The 16,229-nt window shown below is 36.9% G+C and overlaps 2 protein-coding genes across 2 annotated transcripts in view; one reads left to right on the top strand and one right to left on the bottom strand.

The window, feature by feature from the left end:
• Window positions 1-790: 790 nt before the first annotated feature.
• LOC144450240 (uncharacterized) lies at window positions 791-8,927 on the bottom strand. Its single transcript, XM_078140832.1, has 3 exons — window positions 8,764-8,927; window positions 2,752-2,856; window positions 791-2,458 (listed from the first exon to the last, which is right to left on the bottom strand). The coding sequence occupies exons 1-3, from the start codon at window positions 8,794-8,796 to the stop codon at window positions 2,243-2,245; spliced, it is 354 nt and encodes a 117-aa protein (XP_077996958.1). The 5' UTR covers window positions 8,797-8,927; the 3' UTR covers window positions 791-2,242.
• A 3,812-nt stretch (window positions 8,928-12,739) lies between these two features.
• Window positions 12,740-16,229, top strand: part of LOC144450170 (protein disulfide-isomerase A5-like) — a 24,764-nt gene continuing 21,274 nt past the window's right edge. Inside the window, exon 1 of the mRNA XM_078140745.1 lies at window positions 12,740-12,795. Coding sequence (XP_077996871.1) covers window positions 12,748-12,795 — 48 coding nt within the window. The 5' untranslated portion in view covers window positions 12,740-12,747. The remainder of the gene's footprint in view (window positions 12,796-16,229) is intronic.

Raw genomic sequence — 16,229 nt, 5'->3', positions numbered from 1 at the left:
TTATTGACACTCTCGTGTCGTGCATTGATCGTTACACATAACACTAATCCAATTGTCAGCATTTCCTCTTGTATCCTTAACATTTTGTCCTTTTCACTCTTATCAAGACATTTTCCTGTTTATTTTCAGATTCGTCGCTATCGCTAGTCGATTTGCTGTGCCAAATCTGGACTTTCTTCTGTTCTTCATGTTAGTTGTTACATTTCGTCTCGTATTAAACCATCTCTGTGTTGCCTTCTATAAATGTGTCTTGCTTGTGAGAAAAAGACCTGAATGTAATTTAACGTAAACCCCTTTCCTACCCCCTGATGATAGCTAAAGAAATAATTTAGCTTACATCTTACAAACTAATTGTTAAAAAAATTGATGTACAACAACGTCATGTATTACAAATTTGTATGATAAACAATTGAGACCTCCAAGGCCTATTTTATGTCAAAGCTTTAGTATGTTCAGAAAGCACTCGTATTACCGATTCACATACATAGTGAATATTTTCCTCTTCACATGGCTTTCATGCCAGTCACTCAAAATATCAAATCTCGCCATTCCAGCTCAAAATTACATATATTACATCTACCTTGCTAGTTATATAATATTTCGCAATGCTTATATGATCGAAAATACTCATCATACATTACCACAATTTGCGTAGCCTGAGCACATTTTGCTACATGTATGTTGCCAGACGAGCAAAACCATGTCGGATTAAAATATGCGAAACTGAGAGACTCACACAATGTGTGGCGATATATAACTTTATAATACAAAGGCCAAAGTCTTGTTGTAGTTGTATTTATTTATTTATTTATTTATTTATTTATTTTTTTTATTTTTTTTAGCAAATGTTTGTATTTTGGAAGGTAGACATCTAACGTTTTAGTCAGCTAGACTGAATAAAGTTGAGGAGCTGTACTTGGGACACTGCACTCAAAAATACGACCTGCTTACCCGAGTTGCCTTCATTCTGGTGTCACTATTACACACGATTGCAGGGTGATATCGAATTTGCAAGTTACATGTTACTTGAAAATATCTCAAACATGCATCATATACCCTTTCGTGTAGGGTCAATGATGAAATTGGGTGTGCACGGTGATTTAAATTACAGTAGTAGTTGAGCAAGTTGTGAGAAGCTCGCCTGTTTGCATTGTCACGTCACATCACTTGTCAATGGAGGTCACCTTCGATTCCGGGGCGGGTCACCCACTTTCTACCGCAAATCTTGAGTAGACCTTGTCTATTTCTAACTATAGCCATTTAAAAGTACACAAGAATCCATCTCTTTTGCAAAATTTTGTAAATTTTGTGCGGAACTACAAACGGGCGAAAAACCGGACCGAAATTTTCGACCTTGGCGGGGTCAAGTATTCTTCACGAAAAATCACAGTATTCCTATCAATAATTCCAAAATCGATTCTACTAGCACGGAGGGAGAAATATCAGTCGAAATGTTCACTTTCATAGTATCCAATATGATGAATTATTGTGAAAGTTACGGCGAGTTGATGCCCCAAACTACGCGTACGGCTGGTGACCACTGAGCCAGCCACCATTGTAAACGTACGTTCACAAGCGTACACGATGGAGGCTCACTGCGTAATGAGCTTTCGCAGTTATTTTTACCCATCATGCTCTGCACCCCTTCCAGCCTCCTCTGGGTATAATGTTGACCTTTTATTCCTTGATTAATTTTGCACAGTTTAGACGAAATTTTAAGATTATTAGCGAAATGTGTGATATATCCAGGTTCTAAAATTAGATTGCACTTGGTTACAATGTTGTGCTAGTAAAAAGCAATTACGGTTTTCAACCCAACTCCCCCCCCCCCCCATTGCTGAAAAACAAAATAATGTTTCCCAACCACAGAGGGCGCTTTCTATTATTGTCACTCATCGCTTTTCCTGCACTCTCTTGTAATGCGAATGGGAGAAAAGTAAATTACAAACCCCCATGGGAGGTGTCTATCCTAAAACAGCTATGTACAAGTTCTTTCTTCTTTATTTTTAATGTCACGTGACGACGAAAAGAAACTAAGGGAAAGCGCCATCTATACTTGATATGGAGAAAGTCTTTTACGTTTGACATGCTTCAAGTTCACTGCTGTGCAGTTATTTGCAAATGACACCATTGCTGGCAAGCAAGGCACCACAACTATGCATGTCGTTTACTCTACTAAAATACGTAAAGCTAGCAATGCTACAAGTATAAAAATTAGTCTCTGAAACTAAATTCTATTGAGTTATTTTTTTTTCTTTTTGCCAGATTTTTTCCCCGATTTTTTCCCTGATTTCTTCCCAGATTTCTTTCCTGACTTTCTGCCGGATTTCCTTGCAGATTTAGACGGTGATTTACTACGTCCACGTGCTGAGGCAGATTTACGGCCCTTCTTGTCTTTATCATCCCCTGGTTTCTTCTCGGGTACGACGTACTCCACTCTCTCACCTTGGCACGCTTTCTGTAGAGGAAGGGAATAACAAACTATAGATTTCTTACCAAATATTTTCTGTTTTCATTTCATTCATTCTGACGTCACGTCACGTCACGTCACCATAGTAACTCATAGCCAATCAGAAGTTAGCTCGAGTTTACAAGCATATGATGTCATTAGTCCAATCACAGTAGGCTTACGATAAAACTAAGCACAAGTGAGAATATTAAACCAATCAAATCAACTGACTCATATCCAATCCAAAATGGGTTTGACGACATGTGACTTATTAGACCAATCAAATTACAGTAATTACTCACCTGATTACATTTTCGACACCTATTGGGGGCGCTCATTTCCCCAGAGAAATCGCCCCGGAGACATTCTTTGCAATACCTCGTTCCACAAAACTTGCACATGTACGTCTGCAACAACAACAACAACAACAACAACAAAAGAAAAAACTGTTAGTGTGATGCTAAATTGTGAAAACTCAAATTGTGATTTGTCAGAATTAAATTTAAAGTAATAAACGGATAAAATGTACAACTGTTGACATCAGACCGTAGACGAACGAAGCTTGTTACAAACATGGAAAGTAAACAACTGAATTGGATTAATAACACTTGACTCAACATGTTGGAAAAGCAGAGACTTGCATTACATTCCACCATTTGATAAAAACAGTTTTATTATGGCTGTTTTACATAATATTTCATTTTCACAAACTTGATTAAATTTCCAGTTTCCCTGGCATTTCGTGTACACATAAAGAGGCCATAAAACTGTTCTTATCAAACCACGGTGTGTAATACAAGTCTCTGCTGTTCCAACATACAGAAACAATATAAATACTGAAATATTTTGTTTACTTTCCCTGTATGTAATAGATTCCTTTCGTCCACAGTCTGATGTCAACAGTTGTATTAATTGTTCTACTACCACCTAGAAAAGAAACTTGTCTTGGTGTTTCTTTCTTTCTCCCTTTCGAACCCAACCTGTTCTATAATACATTCTCATTTTCATTTTAAAAATTAAACAAGAAAGAGAAACAGAACATTTGAAAGATGTGTCTAATTAATTTTGAATCTAGTAAAAAATTAAGTATTTTGGGTAATAAATAAAGTCCCAGGACTGGTGCCATAGTAACCACAATTTCGCACGACAGACCATATTTTTTTCCGCAGACTCTGCGGCATACCGATTGATGCCGTAAAGAGGCCTGTGATTTTTACGACAATGGGCTAGCACTGAGAATGAACTATTGTAAACGTAAAGTAGTACTGTAATATGATCCCCCGGTGTGTTGTTTACATTACTGGTAAACGTTTGTTGACATAACCTGCTTGAAGTGTGGTGGTGTTTTGGTTTTCTATTGAGGTAAACAAAACGACCGTAATTTAATATTCTACCACTGGTACAATGACCATTTACATGACTTAGTACTCGACATTCTGACAAACCAAGAGCTGTTGTTTCTTCCACGATACGGTGAAATAAATTTAGCGGTGGTCTCGGACGGTGCCGTAAAAGTGGCTGTGGTTTACGACGATTGTACTCGATGGCTGTACTCGCACTTCACCTAGTGTTTACGCATGACATAGGAGTACCCGAATAGCAAAGGGGTTAGAGATGGGTGGAGGATGAGGAGTGACAGATACTCAAAGAGGAGGACAGACAGACAGACGGACAGAGACAGACAGACAGACAGACAGACAGACAGACAGACAGACAGACAGACAGACAGACAGACAGACAGACAGACAAAGTAACAAAAACGAGCAACAAGAACAGCTAGATAAAATAAATAAATAAATTGCACATTCAGACAGACATAAATGATTGAATACATGACATGAATAATTGAATAAATGACTTTCAGTCTCATTAAAAGTGGACTATTTTTTTTCAGCTGACTGGAAGAATGACTCCAAACGATGCCATCCATTACATAACCAACGAAGCACACAGACACAAAATATCGGTCAATCGTTGGATAGCTAGATAGGTCAGTACATCGGTTAAAGCCACTATTTCAAACATCACAGAGTTCAAATACATTTCTTCCATTCTTATCATTTATGACTGTTTCTGGCTTACGTCTTAGAGCTCTACGATCCGAGCTACGTACGGTAACTTGGCTGAAGTCTTACGACGTTTGGTGGTTGTTATGGCAGCGCAGTGAACGTTTATTGTGTGTGTTCATTTTTGCGTTTATCTATTAAACACAGTAGACAAGAAGTGTGTGCAAACTACTGTACTTGCAGAATTTCTCATTTACGCTGTGAGATAGTCACTTTGAGATACCTTGCGTCGTTCAGCCCAAATCAATCTTCCCGTTGAGTCCTGGCTGAAATGTCGGATCTTACAAACTACCTCTAGTCTGATACAGGTACAGCCAACCCCAGCCAATGAAGCTCTTCGAGCAAAAAACTATTCGTACACGGTTTTATCAGTGACAAGGGTTTTGTAGTTCTGGTCAGTGGGAGAGAAAGACAGTCAGTATTTTAGTAAGCAAAACTTCTATTTCAGCAGACTGTGTTGACCGGGTTAAGGTACCGGCAAAGCATCAATCAAGCAATCAATTCAATATGAGAGAGAGAGAGAGAGAGAGAGAGAGAGAGAGAGAGAGAGAGAGAGAGAGAGAGAGAGAGAGAGAGAGAGAGAGAGAGAGAGAGAGAGAGAGAGAGAGAGAGAGAGAGAGAGAGAGAGAGAAAGAGAGAGAGAGAGAGAGAGAGAGAGAGAGAGAGAGGGGGGGGTGGAGGGGGGGGGGACGGACGACGGATATTTTTAGTAGTGGGCAATGGGAACGTGGATCCAGCGGAAGGGCATTTTGTGAAATGTTGCAGTGAGGGAGGGGGACTTATATGAACAGCTTTCACTTTCACGACAATAAACCCCAAACCCGAGTCCTTTTAACCTATTAACATTTCTTTCACATTTTCAAAAGAATCCAGAAAATCAACTCTTTGTATGACTGCATCTGTCTGAGAATGTTACATAAATACAGATGCAAGTCTAACGGTCCACAATTATTTCGCGGCTTTAGTAAATCTGCTGTGATCAAAGAATTCCGTACCCCGCTAACCACACACACACATACATACAGAATTAATCTTCGGGTCTTTACACTGTTCTGCTCAAATCTCTGTATAACGGTATTAAAACATGCCAGACATACCGCTATGCTTTCTCAGTGGTTTAACGCAGGGTTTAAATCTCCCCTGGAGACTGAGATCTTATAAGGCCGTTACATACAACGTTAACCTGAGATGCTTATCCGGAGACAAACCATGTGTTTGTCTGTATATAACATTGCCGGGAGTTGGTTGCCAGGTAACGCGTTTTGTGCGTCGTTCTTTTTTGAGGTGATGGAAGAGATCATTTTATTGAAGATGGATTTTTATTCTTGTTATTTTCTATTTAACTTTTGTAATTACATTTTCCGTTTAAGCATATCTTTAATTACTATTTAATTAGAACGTGCACCAAGGTGTGATCGGCGCAGTATTGTTAATATAACTAATTAAAAGCGGCTATCGCGTTACATGGAGATTAATTTGCATATGTGTCACGTGACATGCAATGTTATTGTTAGGCTATGGTGAATTGTTTGAACGTAAACTTATTTATGTATTCATTTAATTATTTTATTTTTCATTTATTTTATTTAACTTTGACAAAAGTCAGGCAGTCCACACAGGTGATGAACACCTATGTATGTGGGTATTAAAACAAATATACATAGAAATCTAAGACAAACCGGTAAAAACTAAAGTCACAATACAAGATTAATGGAAACATCTAAAATTCCATTCAACGAAACTTTGTACAATGACAAACTGACGCCCAGGTATATATATATTTATTTATTTATTTATTTATTTATCTTTTTCTTAATTTATTCATTCGTATATTAATTCCACCCATTGTAATTATTCACGTATTCTTTTCATAGATGTGTCTTTTATTTATTAAAAAGCTTACTTTTTTATTTATTCATCAACTGATTCGAGTTATTTATTGACACGTGGTTACAACGCGAGCTAGGTTTCCATGGAGACAACAACTATTCAAAGTGTACATACACCTTAAGTGGGATACGTACAATGGGTTGGAATATCGAAGCATCCTTGAGACCCTCCTTAACCTGAAATCTTAGTAGACAATAGGTTCTCTAGACATGATTTTTGAATGAGGGCTAGGGAGAAGTACATAGAGATTCAGGCAACGTGAAAATTAACTTCAAAGTATGGTGAATATATAGTGATATACAGAAACATATGCTGACACATAGATAACGCACAAACCTATGGTCACAGACATCACACACACACACACACAAACAAACAAACAAACAATCAATCAAACAAACAAATAAACACAAATACACAAACAAACAAACAAACAAACAAACAAACAAAAAACAAAAAACAAACAAACATACATACAAACAAACAAACAAACAAACACGAACATACACTGACAACAAACACAAGCACTGCTTACATACATACATACATACATACATACATACATACATACATACACACACAAACAAACAAACACACAAACAAACAAACAAACAAACAAACACAGACAGACAGACAGACAGACAGACAGACACAGATATATATATACATATATATATATATATATATATATATATATATATATATGAATATACATTATATATGTATGTATATATATAGTCGTGTGTATGTCTGTGTACATGTTGTGCATGTGATGTCTGTGACAATGTTTTGTGTAAGCATATGAAATTCTTATATTATCATATAAATCTAACTTTTTCCATTCCAACAAATTCCAACACGACTATATTTTCCAAACATATCGTTTTCTGTGTTTACAGCTTGTCCATTAGCTTCTATGTTATTTATAGTATTATCGTAACAATATAAATTATAATTGCCAAGCTGTGACCAGGATTGTGAAATTTTAATTAAAACCGACTGAATGAAAAATGACAAATTACGGCTTCATGAGTGTGTGGTTATGTATACAGTCGTCCACCCTTGGTGATTCATGAACATGAACACACTAATTTTTAACTTTTATAAAGTCCACGTGGTTTATGACCGCGTAAACAAAGTTATCCGTATATTGCAAAAGCGTGTACGATCGTACGAAGCTGTGGTTGAACTACAGACGGTCGAAAGCTGTGGTTGAACCACCGACCCTCTGTGATGGATGGCCTGAGAACAGGGGGTAGAAAGGACCTTCCTACCTCCATGCTGGGAGTAACTGTACTATTCTGAGTGACCGTACTAACCGAGTACGCGAGTACTAGTCTTCACAACGTATATCTATTGTTGTGATGTACCATAGACCCTCCATGGAATGGATGTACCCAGGTCATGGTATCACTATCTGCCATGTCATATTCAGTCTCACGGGCTCTCGAAGGTTATACTGGTGATTTGTGTTATTTTACGTTCAACCACCTGTTGAGCCAGTAAACCTGAATAACGTTCATTGCAATATCTGTAACTGTTTACTTTGCCCGTCATGGCAGTTTAGGAATTCTTTAATATGGAAATAATTGCGTACATTCAATTCACGTCATACAAGTTTCCATAGTGTTGTTGTAGCGGTTAGTTTTTGTAAGCCACTGGCGATCACGCTCATAAATGCTTTGCAATGTGCCGGAGAACAAACACCGCTGTAGTTACGCGGTAAACCTGTGCACATCTTAGAATTGTGAGCTATTGCCTACATGATCCTGTCGTCAAAATTTTACTATTTCCTCGACGCTTTGTTTGTGTTTTGCTATACGACTAACGGTGCCCCATCGATACATACATCAGCGATCAATATAATACACCCCACACTAAGAAAGGCGCTATCGTATCGAGCGCTTACAACGTCTGTCTGTATTTTGTAAGAATAACAGCATTAAGAACGAACACAGGCTATAGAAATCAAAGTCGTTTAGCAACCCAAGAAGGGAAACCAGTTATAATAACTTGTTAAATAAACACATAATACGTTTAGACAATAACAAATGGAGCCTGTTTGAGAAGGCTTTACGCGTGAGCTGACGGCAAACACCTATACTGTCACAACTCATAGCGCCATTTATTATGGTTATTAGGCAAACACCGGTACGTTCACACGCGAACAATAAGCAAGTTATATATAGTTTACAGACGTGAAAATCACATTCTCGGGTGTCAAGGTAGTATGCGTGTATGTGTCAGCAGATTTGAACGCAGCGAAGGTTTTCCAACATGTACAGCGACTGAGCTTAATGTATCACAACTGTTAGGTTTGCCTGGCGGAGATTTCGAGTCGTTGTTATGGTAACTTACCGTGCTTACTGTTGTACAGCCCCACCGACACATCTTGTTGTGATAGTCCAGTCGCCCCAAAAAATGTGAAATTTCACAAATGTGTGAAGGTAAAGATTGTCATGTAGAATTACAGCCAGTTAGTTGTATCCATGGACAAATACATTACGGCGCTAACTATGGATTGTCCACTGCGGTTTTTGAGGCGATATGGATGAGTCCATTCGTACACGGGGACTAATCCATTTGGACACTCGCTGTATCGGGAGGTTATTTCCTTCAATTGCCACTTTTAATGATTTTTACGGAAGCAAACATAATATATTCACGTACTTCATTTATGAGAACAGTCTGAAATAAATATCACCACTGATATCCGCAAAAATCACACCGCATTACCCGCTATATAATGGTATTATTCGGGTCGTTACCCGGGGTCACATCATTCATCAGGTGGTTTTTATTGATTGACCTTTGACACTGTTAAACTCCGGGTAGGATGAGTAAATTGTGGAGTATGAGTCACGATTCGTGTCTTCGGTCTCAGACTCAAAAGAAGAAGCAAGGCAAAAAAATCGTAATATTTTCGCGCGAAATTTGTAGAACTCTATCGTGTAGGATTTAGTAATCCAGGGGCTACGGCCCGCTTTGTGTTCAGTCCACAGGCACTTGATTCCGATATGTCCCAGAATACAACTTATTGATAATATTAAGATATTTGCAACTAATATATGAAAGGGGTAGAATAATGTAAATAACGCTTGTAATTGTTTTGCGATGTGTGGACTTATAACGCGATTATAGAAACCCATGTTATTTTACCCCTTTCATAAAATATTTGCCAAGTATCTCAATATTATCGATATCTTATGGTATTCAGGAACATATCTCGGGAAACATGTGTCTGTGGTTCAGTCTCACCAGGAACGACGAGAAGCCAGAAAAAAAATCGATTTTGTTCCATATAAACTTGCAAAATAATTACTATTTTCAGTTTATACAAAAATGTCTAGACTTACTCTAATACGTACAATTGTTATTGAAGAGCTGAATAGGGAACTTGCAAACCCGCCATGTTGAATGTTGCATCATGGGAAATGTGATAATAAATACTAATCAATTAGTATTATGAACAATATTGTTACATTGTTTGTGTAACCACGAATGATCAATTCATATCACCCTGGTCATTGTGGGAGGTTTATTTTATTGGTAGCTCCAGATTAGGTATTACGATAACCACAGATAATCCCATAGTCCTTTGCATATGAGCATGCTCAGTGCAGTCTGGATTGCAAGTTCCCTATTGGGTCAAAAACGCTACAAGACGTTAGACCTATGGTCATTGTCACAGTCACTTTAAATAAAATAGAGATGGACTTAAAATATCTGAAAAATGTCACAAATAAAAACAACATGTGACCCAAAATCAAGACCAAAATATGACGTGAAAGATTTTTTTAATTCACTTTTTTACCTAAATAACGTGTTCATTATAAAAACACATTCTCTCAAACCAAAATATATTTTTCTTGTGTGATATATCGAAAAAAAATCAACCTCTTGACTTGATGTAAAAAAACCCAAAAAAAACCCCCCAGCATTGTCGCGATCAGATTGTCATTAATTAATCCTGCCAGACTTTAATGACGTAACACTTCTAAAAATAGATTGACGTTTAGATTATGATTACCGGTATGTTATCTGTGAAATTGACGTTTAGTTGCTGAGTACCATTTAATTAAGAGATAAGTACGTGAGTTTGTTTGTTTGTTTGTTCTTCATCGACCAACAATATGTTAAATTGGTATCGGTATCTCCAAAACAAACAATGAAAATCCATTTAACTATTAATAAAGTTGTGTACATTGTCCTGGTCCGAGCGGCAAAGGTACACTCGTCAGCGTGTCAGGGCGCCCTCACACATCGTCAACCCTCTGACAGGTGAGAGCGGAGTGTAATTATAACTCGCCCCTTACGGTCGGATGATGTATATTGTAGCACTCACTCTGTCGTCAGCAACGTAATCTCAACACCCTTGCCGCTTATTATCACCAATATTCCATATTGACTACTCCTTGTAGTAATCTTATCGTGTGACTCACTTCATTAAACAGTGATCGAACAGCTGCCGTGAGTCCACTTGGAATCAGAGGTCCCTGCTGAGATATACGGTCAGAACACACTTTCTAGTTTCTCTCTCTCATTCTCCACCAACCATGCCTCACATCGCGCACATAGCACTTGCCAAGTCCTGCTGGGGGGGGGGGTTACTCGGCTGGGTAATGGGTACAGGCGTCTCCTGGCGAATTCATTACAAGCAGGAACGCAACGAAAAATAAAAAACTACAAGGTACGGGTACGTGTCAAACGTCAACATTTAGGGGTTTACATTCTGCGCTAGACTAGGACCAGACCCTTAGGAGATTTTTTTCGTATGATCTTCTAGCTTCAAACTAATTTTGGATTTGTTATTCTTTTCACGTGCCTGGTTAACTTTTTACCCAGCTGAAGTTACTAGTAGTACCCAGTCTTAATATTTACCCGACTGTTTGCAATCACTAGTTTGCAGCTAGCGTCGTTGGCCCTATTCAAGTAGGCATATACGTTATTATATTTCTTTCAATTTAGCGGGAAACACTTAGTCTATAGTTTATTTACGATTTATTTGGCGGGAAAGCAGCAGCGACTAGTAGTAAGTGCATGAAGTGGGAGTTTGTCCGGTCGGCAGAATATAAGATATATACGTCGTGACGTTTCGCCCTCATCGGCCTCCTCTCTGGTAGGGGGTGGCCGATGTTTGAGGGCGCCCGTCACGGCGTACCTTACACTGTTACAGACTAAATTCATCGATATCGTGAGTATTTTCTATCAATCATCACTGTCACATGTTGTTGATAAAATTCTCCCTCCTGATTATGTTATCTTTTGATTAACATTCATGTTAGAATGGTGTTGTTTCATTATTTACAACATTGTTCCCATACGCAGGATAATTTTTCTAAAATGACACAAATTAAAAAGCTCTGGAGAAACGACACAATAGAGAACGTTTGTTATATGGGCTAAAGTCACTAAATGGGGGGGGGTACTAAGTAATTGCCGGACTACTTGCAAAACAACCTGGAGAGAGAGAGAGAGAGAGAGAGAGAGAGAGAGAGAGAGAGAGAGAGAGAGAGAGAGAGAGAGAGAGAGAGAGAGAGAGAGAGAGAGAGAGAGAGAGAGAGAGAGAGAGAGAGAGAGAGAGAGAGAGAGAGAGAGAGAGAGAGGGAGGGAGGGAGGCGAGGGAGGGAGGGAGGGAGGGAGAGGGAGAGGGAGAGAGGGGGGAGAGAGGGAGAGGAAGAGAGAGGGGGAGGGGGGCGAACGTCGGACGGACGGACGGACAGTCGGTCAGACAGACACACAGACAGACTGCGTAGAGGAGGAAAAACTTTAGCAGTTGAGAGGATGATGATAAAAGGGCTGAAGAAATTTTTATTTTTATGGAACATTTTCTCAGACATTTACAATCCGATTTACACTGTCGTCAAAAAATAACTCGCTGTAAAGCCTTAGGTCTACATATGTACGATCAATAAGCTTATCTCAACTCAAGTTTATAGACAGTACCTCTTGACACATTTCAGTTTACGATTTACTTACAACATTTGACGATGTTTTAGCCGCTGGGTTTGTTGATAGCAAAAGTTTAACAGGGGAATTCAGCAGGCATGTATTGTTAATAAGCTTACAGACTACTAAATATGAGTTATGATAATTTGTGTCTGGGTGAAGTCACCCCAAACAGATTAATAAAAAAATCAATGAGGCGTGTACAAGTATTGATATGCATGGCTTTTTAAGTTAACGATGATATTAAGTGTCTTCTGTCGGTATATTTATGGGCTTGCCCAGGGAGCCGGTGCTTTGTTTACACCACCGTATATCATGTATATACTAGTATAGTAAACGGAAATTTGTGTATACCGATCTGCGCATGCTTACACTTACGTGGCAGACTTCAAGATGGCGGCGTCCATGACACGTTTCGGGACCGTTCTAGTTATCGTGCTGGTAAGTCCTCCACTTATCGTTACATCTCCAACTTATTATGATTGCAGTGATGAGCCAACAACTCTTATCGACGATTGTATCTTTCTATGGCGTGACAATCACCGATAAGAGAGAGTTTGACAACCGGCGTAGAGATCCGGGCGGTGGGAGATAATTAACCCTGCCCCAGTGATCGTTTGAAAAGGTTAGGTCGTAGCCATGGGAGTACATCTGTCCATAAAATTGAAAGTTGCAGTCATCAAAGATATATTATCGCTATAAAAGTCATTAAACATTATGTCAGACCCTTTATGATGTAACGAGATCAGTTTTATATTGACGCGGCAATCCTTCGCCGAAAACCATCGTGTCTAACTTTTTGTCAAATCGGTTTTACTTAGGTGCTTATCCCGAATCACAGACGAACGAGTGTATAACTATTAATGTTACCCTGGTAACCGTAATATCTTGATTTTAGTTTTCTATAGATAAATTGGTGTTCTGAATGATTTGAAAATAACTGTGAAACGGTGTATCACACTATGTAGTACTTCACACCTTTTCACGCCATTGTTACTTTCCACACTTCAAGGACACGTTCTTTTGTAATGTTGTCAAGTCGCCCAACTCGAGTAATTATCAACGGAAACTGGTTGTCATAAAACTCTAACCTCTAACTTTAGTGCCAAAGTTGCAATAAACCAACTTACTGGAAAATTAAAATAATACGTTACTGGGTTGATATTTTTGTAATAAGCGGTCTTGGGGGAGGGGGGGGGGGTGTAATATAATACTTATATTTTTACTTCTCCAGTAGTTCCATACAGCAAGTTGATTGTATACCTTTTATCAATTGTGAACTTTTCATATTTAATTTTGTTTTCCAAAATTTGTACCGTGTCACACTGGTAGTGTGTGTAGATTAATAAATGGAAAATAAATGTAATTTGGAAATATAATACTTTTTTATTTTTATTTTTATAACTGAATATGATATGTTTAATCTGTTGAACTAAACATCCAACAATTATGAAATTCACTAAAAATAACATTTTATTAACCCTTTCATGACTAGAGACGAGTTTTAAATAATATGGGGACCCAATTTATATGAATATTTTCATAATTACAATAATATTACTTTATTAGGAAGTAACATTTCTTTAATTCCAGTCTAAAATGAAGTTGATATATGCCAAAAATTTACATAAAACAAGAATTTTGTCCAAACAATTTTGGCGGGAATGTTTTCAGTATTGAAGGGGTTAATATTTAAAGTGGTCATAATAATGACGATAGGATATTTACTTTGAATTTTTAATTTGTAAAACAATTTTATCATGGCGTCCTACTTGAAAAGTGAATGTGGAACAACATAGACCAAGTCTGTGTTTGTAACTCAATAAATTGCAAAATGATAAAAAATGAGTAAAAATATTTGATATTGTACGTATTAGTCTTTTGCAATGTATTGAGTTACAAACAAGGACTTGATATATATTTTTCAAGTAGGAAGCCATGATTAAATTATTTTATAAATTAAAAATCCAAAATGAATAACCAATCCTCATCCATATGGTCACCAGCGTACCCTCTAATGATAGCCAAATTTTGTTGTTGTGAGTCAAAATGAACTGGCGTTTCTTGTGAGGTCACCACATAGTAAGAGATTGGGGAACACCAAATTTTGGTGTGTCACTAGAAATTGTGTGACAGTAGTGGCACATCAAATTGGCTTAGAGGGCACACTCACCACATAGTAAGAGATAGGGGAACACCAAATTTTGGTCCGTCACTAGAAATTGTGTGCGTCAATGGTGCATCAAATTAGCTTAGAGGGTACAGTAGTCGTGGTGATAGTAGGGGCCGGGGGTTTACCTGTATATTTTTATTTTGTATTATCACTGAATATGATGTGTTTATTCCCCATTTATTAATAAAATTACAACAAATATTCAACTCACTAAAAAATAATTTTAAAAAATTTTACCACTTCATTTTTTCCATAAAAAGTGGTGATGGTAAATTGTTTCATACAGTAATTATGAAATATAATATTTCTATTTGAAGCTTATTTTCATTGTTATCGCTAATTTGCTTCTCCTGTTGGGATAAAATTGCAGTAATTATGTTTGTAACTCAATACATTGCAAACAGTTAATAAATATGTAAAATGTTTGTTATTGAACATACAATAACAAACATTTTACATATTTACCTATATTTTTCAATTGATTGAGTTACAAACAAGGACTTGGTATATGTTGTTTCACATTGATTTTTCAAGTAGGACGCCATGATGAAATTGTTTAATGAATTGAAAATCAAAATAATACCCAATCCTCATCCATATGGCCATTTTTAAATTTTGCTTCTATGGAAGCGGATTTAAATTAAAATGACTGAAGCAGACAATTCATCAATTAATCTTGTATTTGATGCAACACCTTTATTACAAATTGATTTTTGTATTATTTCTCAGTTTCTGTTCTCACTTTATTTTCCTTTTGTCAAATAAATTCTTATTAAAGTGGCCATATGGATGAGAGTTTGGTATTTATTTTGGATTTTTATTTGATAAAACAGCTTCACTATGTTTTTCTACTTGAAAAAATAATGTGAAATAACATATACCAAGTCCATGTTCACATCTCAATAAACGGCAAAACATTAAACAATGTGTAAAATGTTTGTTATTGTACGTACAATAACAAACTTTTTGCACTTTTTGCATCTTTTTGCAACGTATTAAGTTATGAACATGGACTTGGTATATGTTCTTTTGCATTATGTTTTCCAGTAGAAAAACATGGTGAAGCTGTTTTATCAAATAAAAATCCAAAATAAATACCAAATTATCACCCATATGGCCACTTTAATTTCCAAGCTGTCAGTCTGACAGAACGCACCACATAATCACAACGAGCTCTTCTTTGGAACCATAAGCTCGATTAGATTCTAAGAAGTATTTTTGTAGCCAGAAATTTGTTTTGTTATTCTCTACATTATCTATTTTTTGACTCAATTGACTTTTTTATTTGTGATATTTTGTACATTTGTAGATAAGTTTAGAGTATTTTATAAGCCAATAATTTCTGGCAATAAAGTTATTATTATTATTATTTTTTATTATTGTATAATATTATTTAATTATAATTTGAAAAAAAATGTTAATGTCAGCAATTAAACTAGTGTAAGGTCAGATTTTTAGAAACACACTTTTTTAAAATTTGGCCTAAGGTAGGTAACCCTGGTAACAATAAGAGGGTAATTTCATAAAATTGACACATTTTTACCGCAGTTGAATTTGGGAAACCTGGTAAATTGACCCAGAAAATCACATTAGGCCCGATGAAAAAAATTGTGTGAAAAAAAAATAAAATAAAAAATCTACCTACCCCACCTATTCTAAAATTGAGTTTAATCGGAACCACATATTTTTTTATTTTTACATA

Source organism: Glandiceps talaboti, chromosome 19 (genome assembly GCF_964340395.1).
Source record: "Glandiceps talaboti chromosome 19, keGlaTala1.1, whole genome shotgun sequence".
NCBI classification, from domain to species: Eukaryota; Metazoa; Hemichordata; class Enteropneusta; family Spengelidae; genus Glandiceps; species Glandiceps talaboti.
Note: the sequence above shows the minus strand (reverse complement) of the source record. Positions and strands in the feature narration are given on the sequence as shown.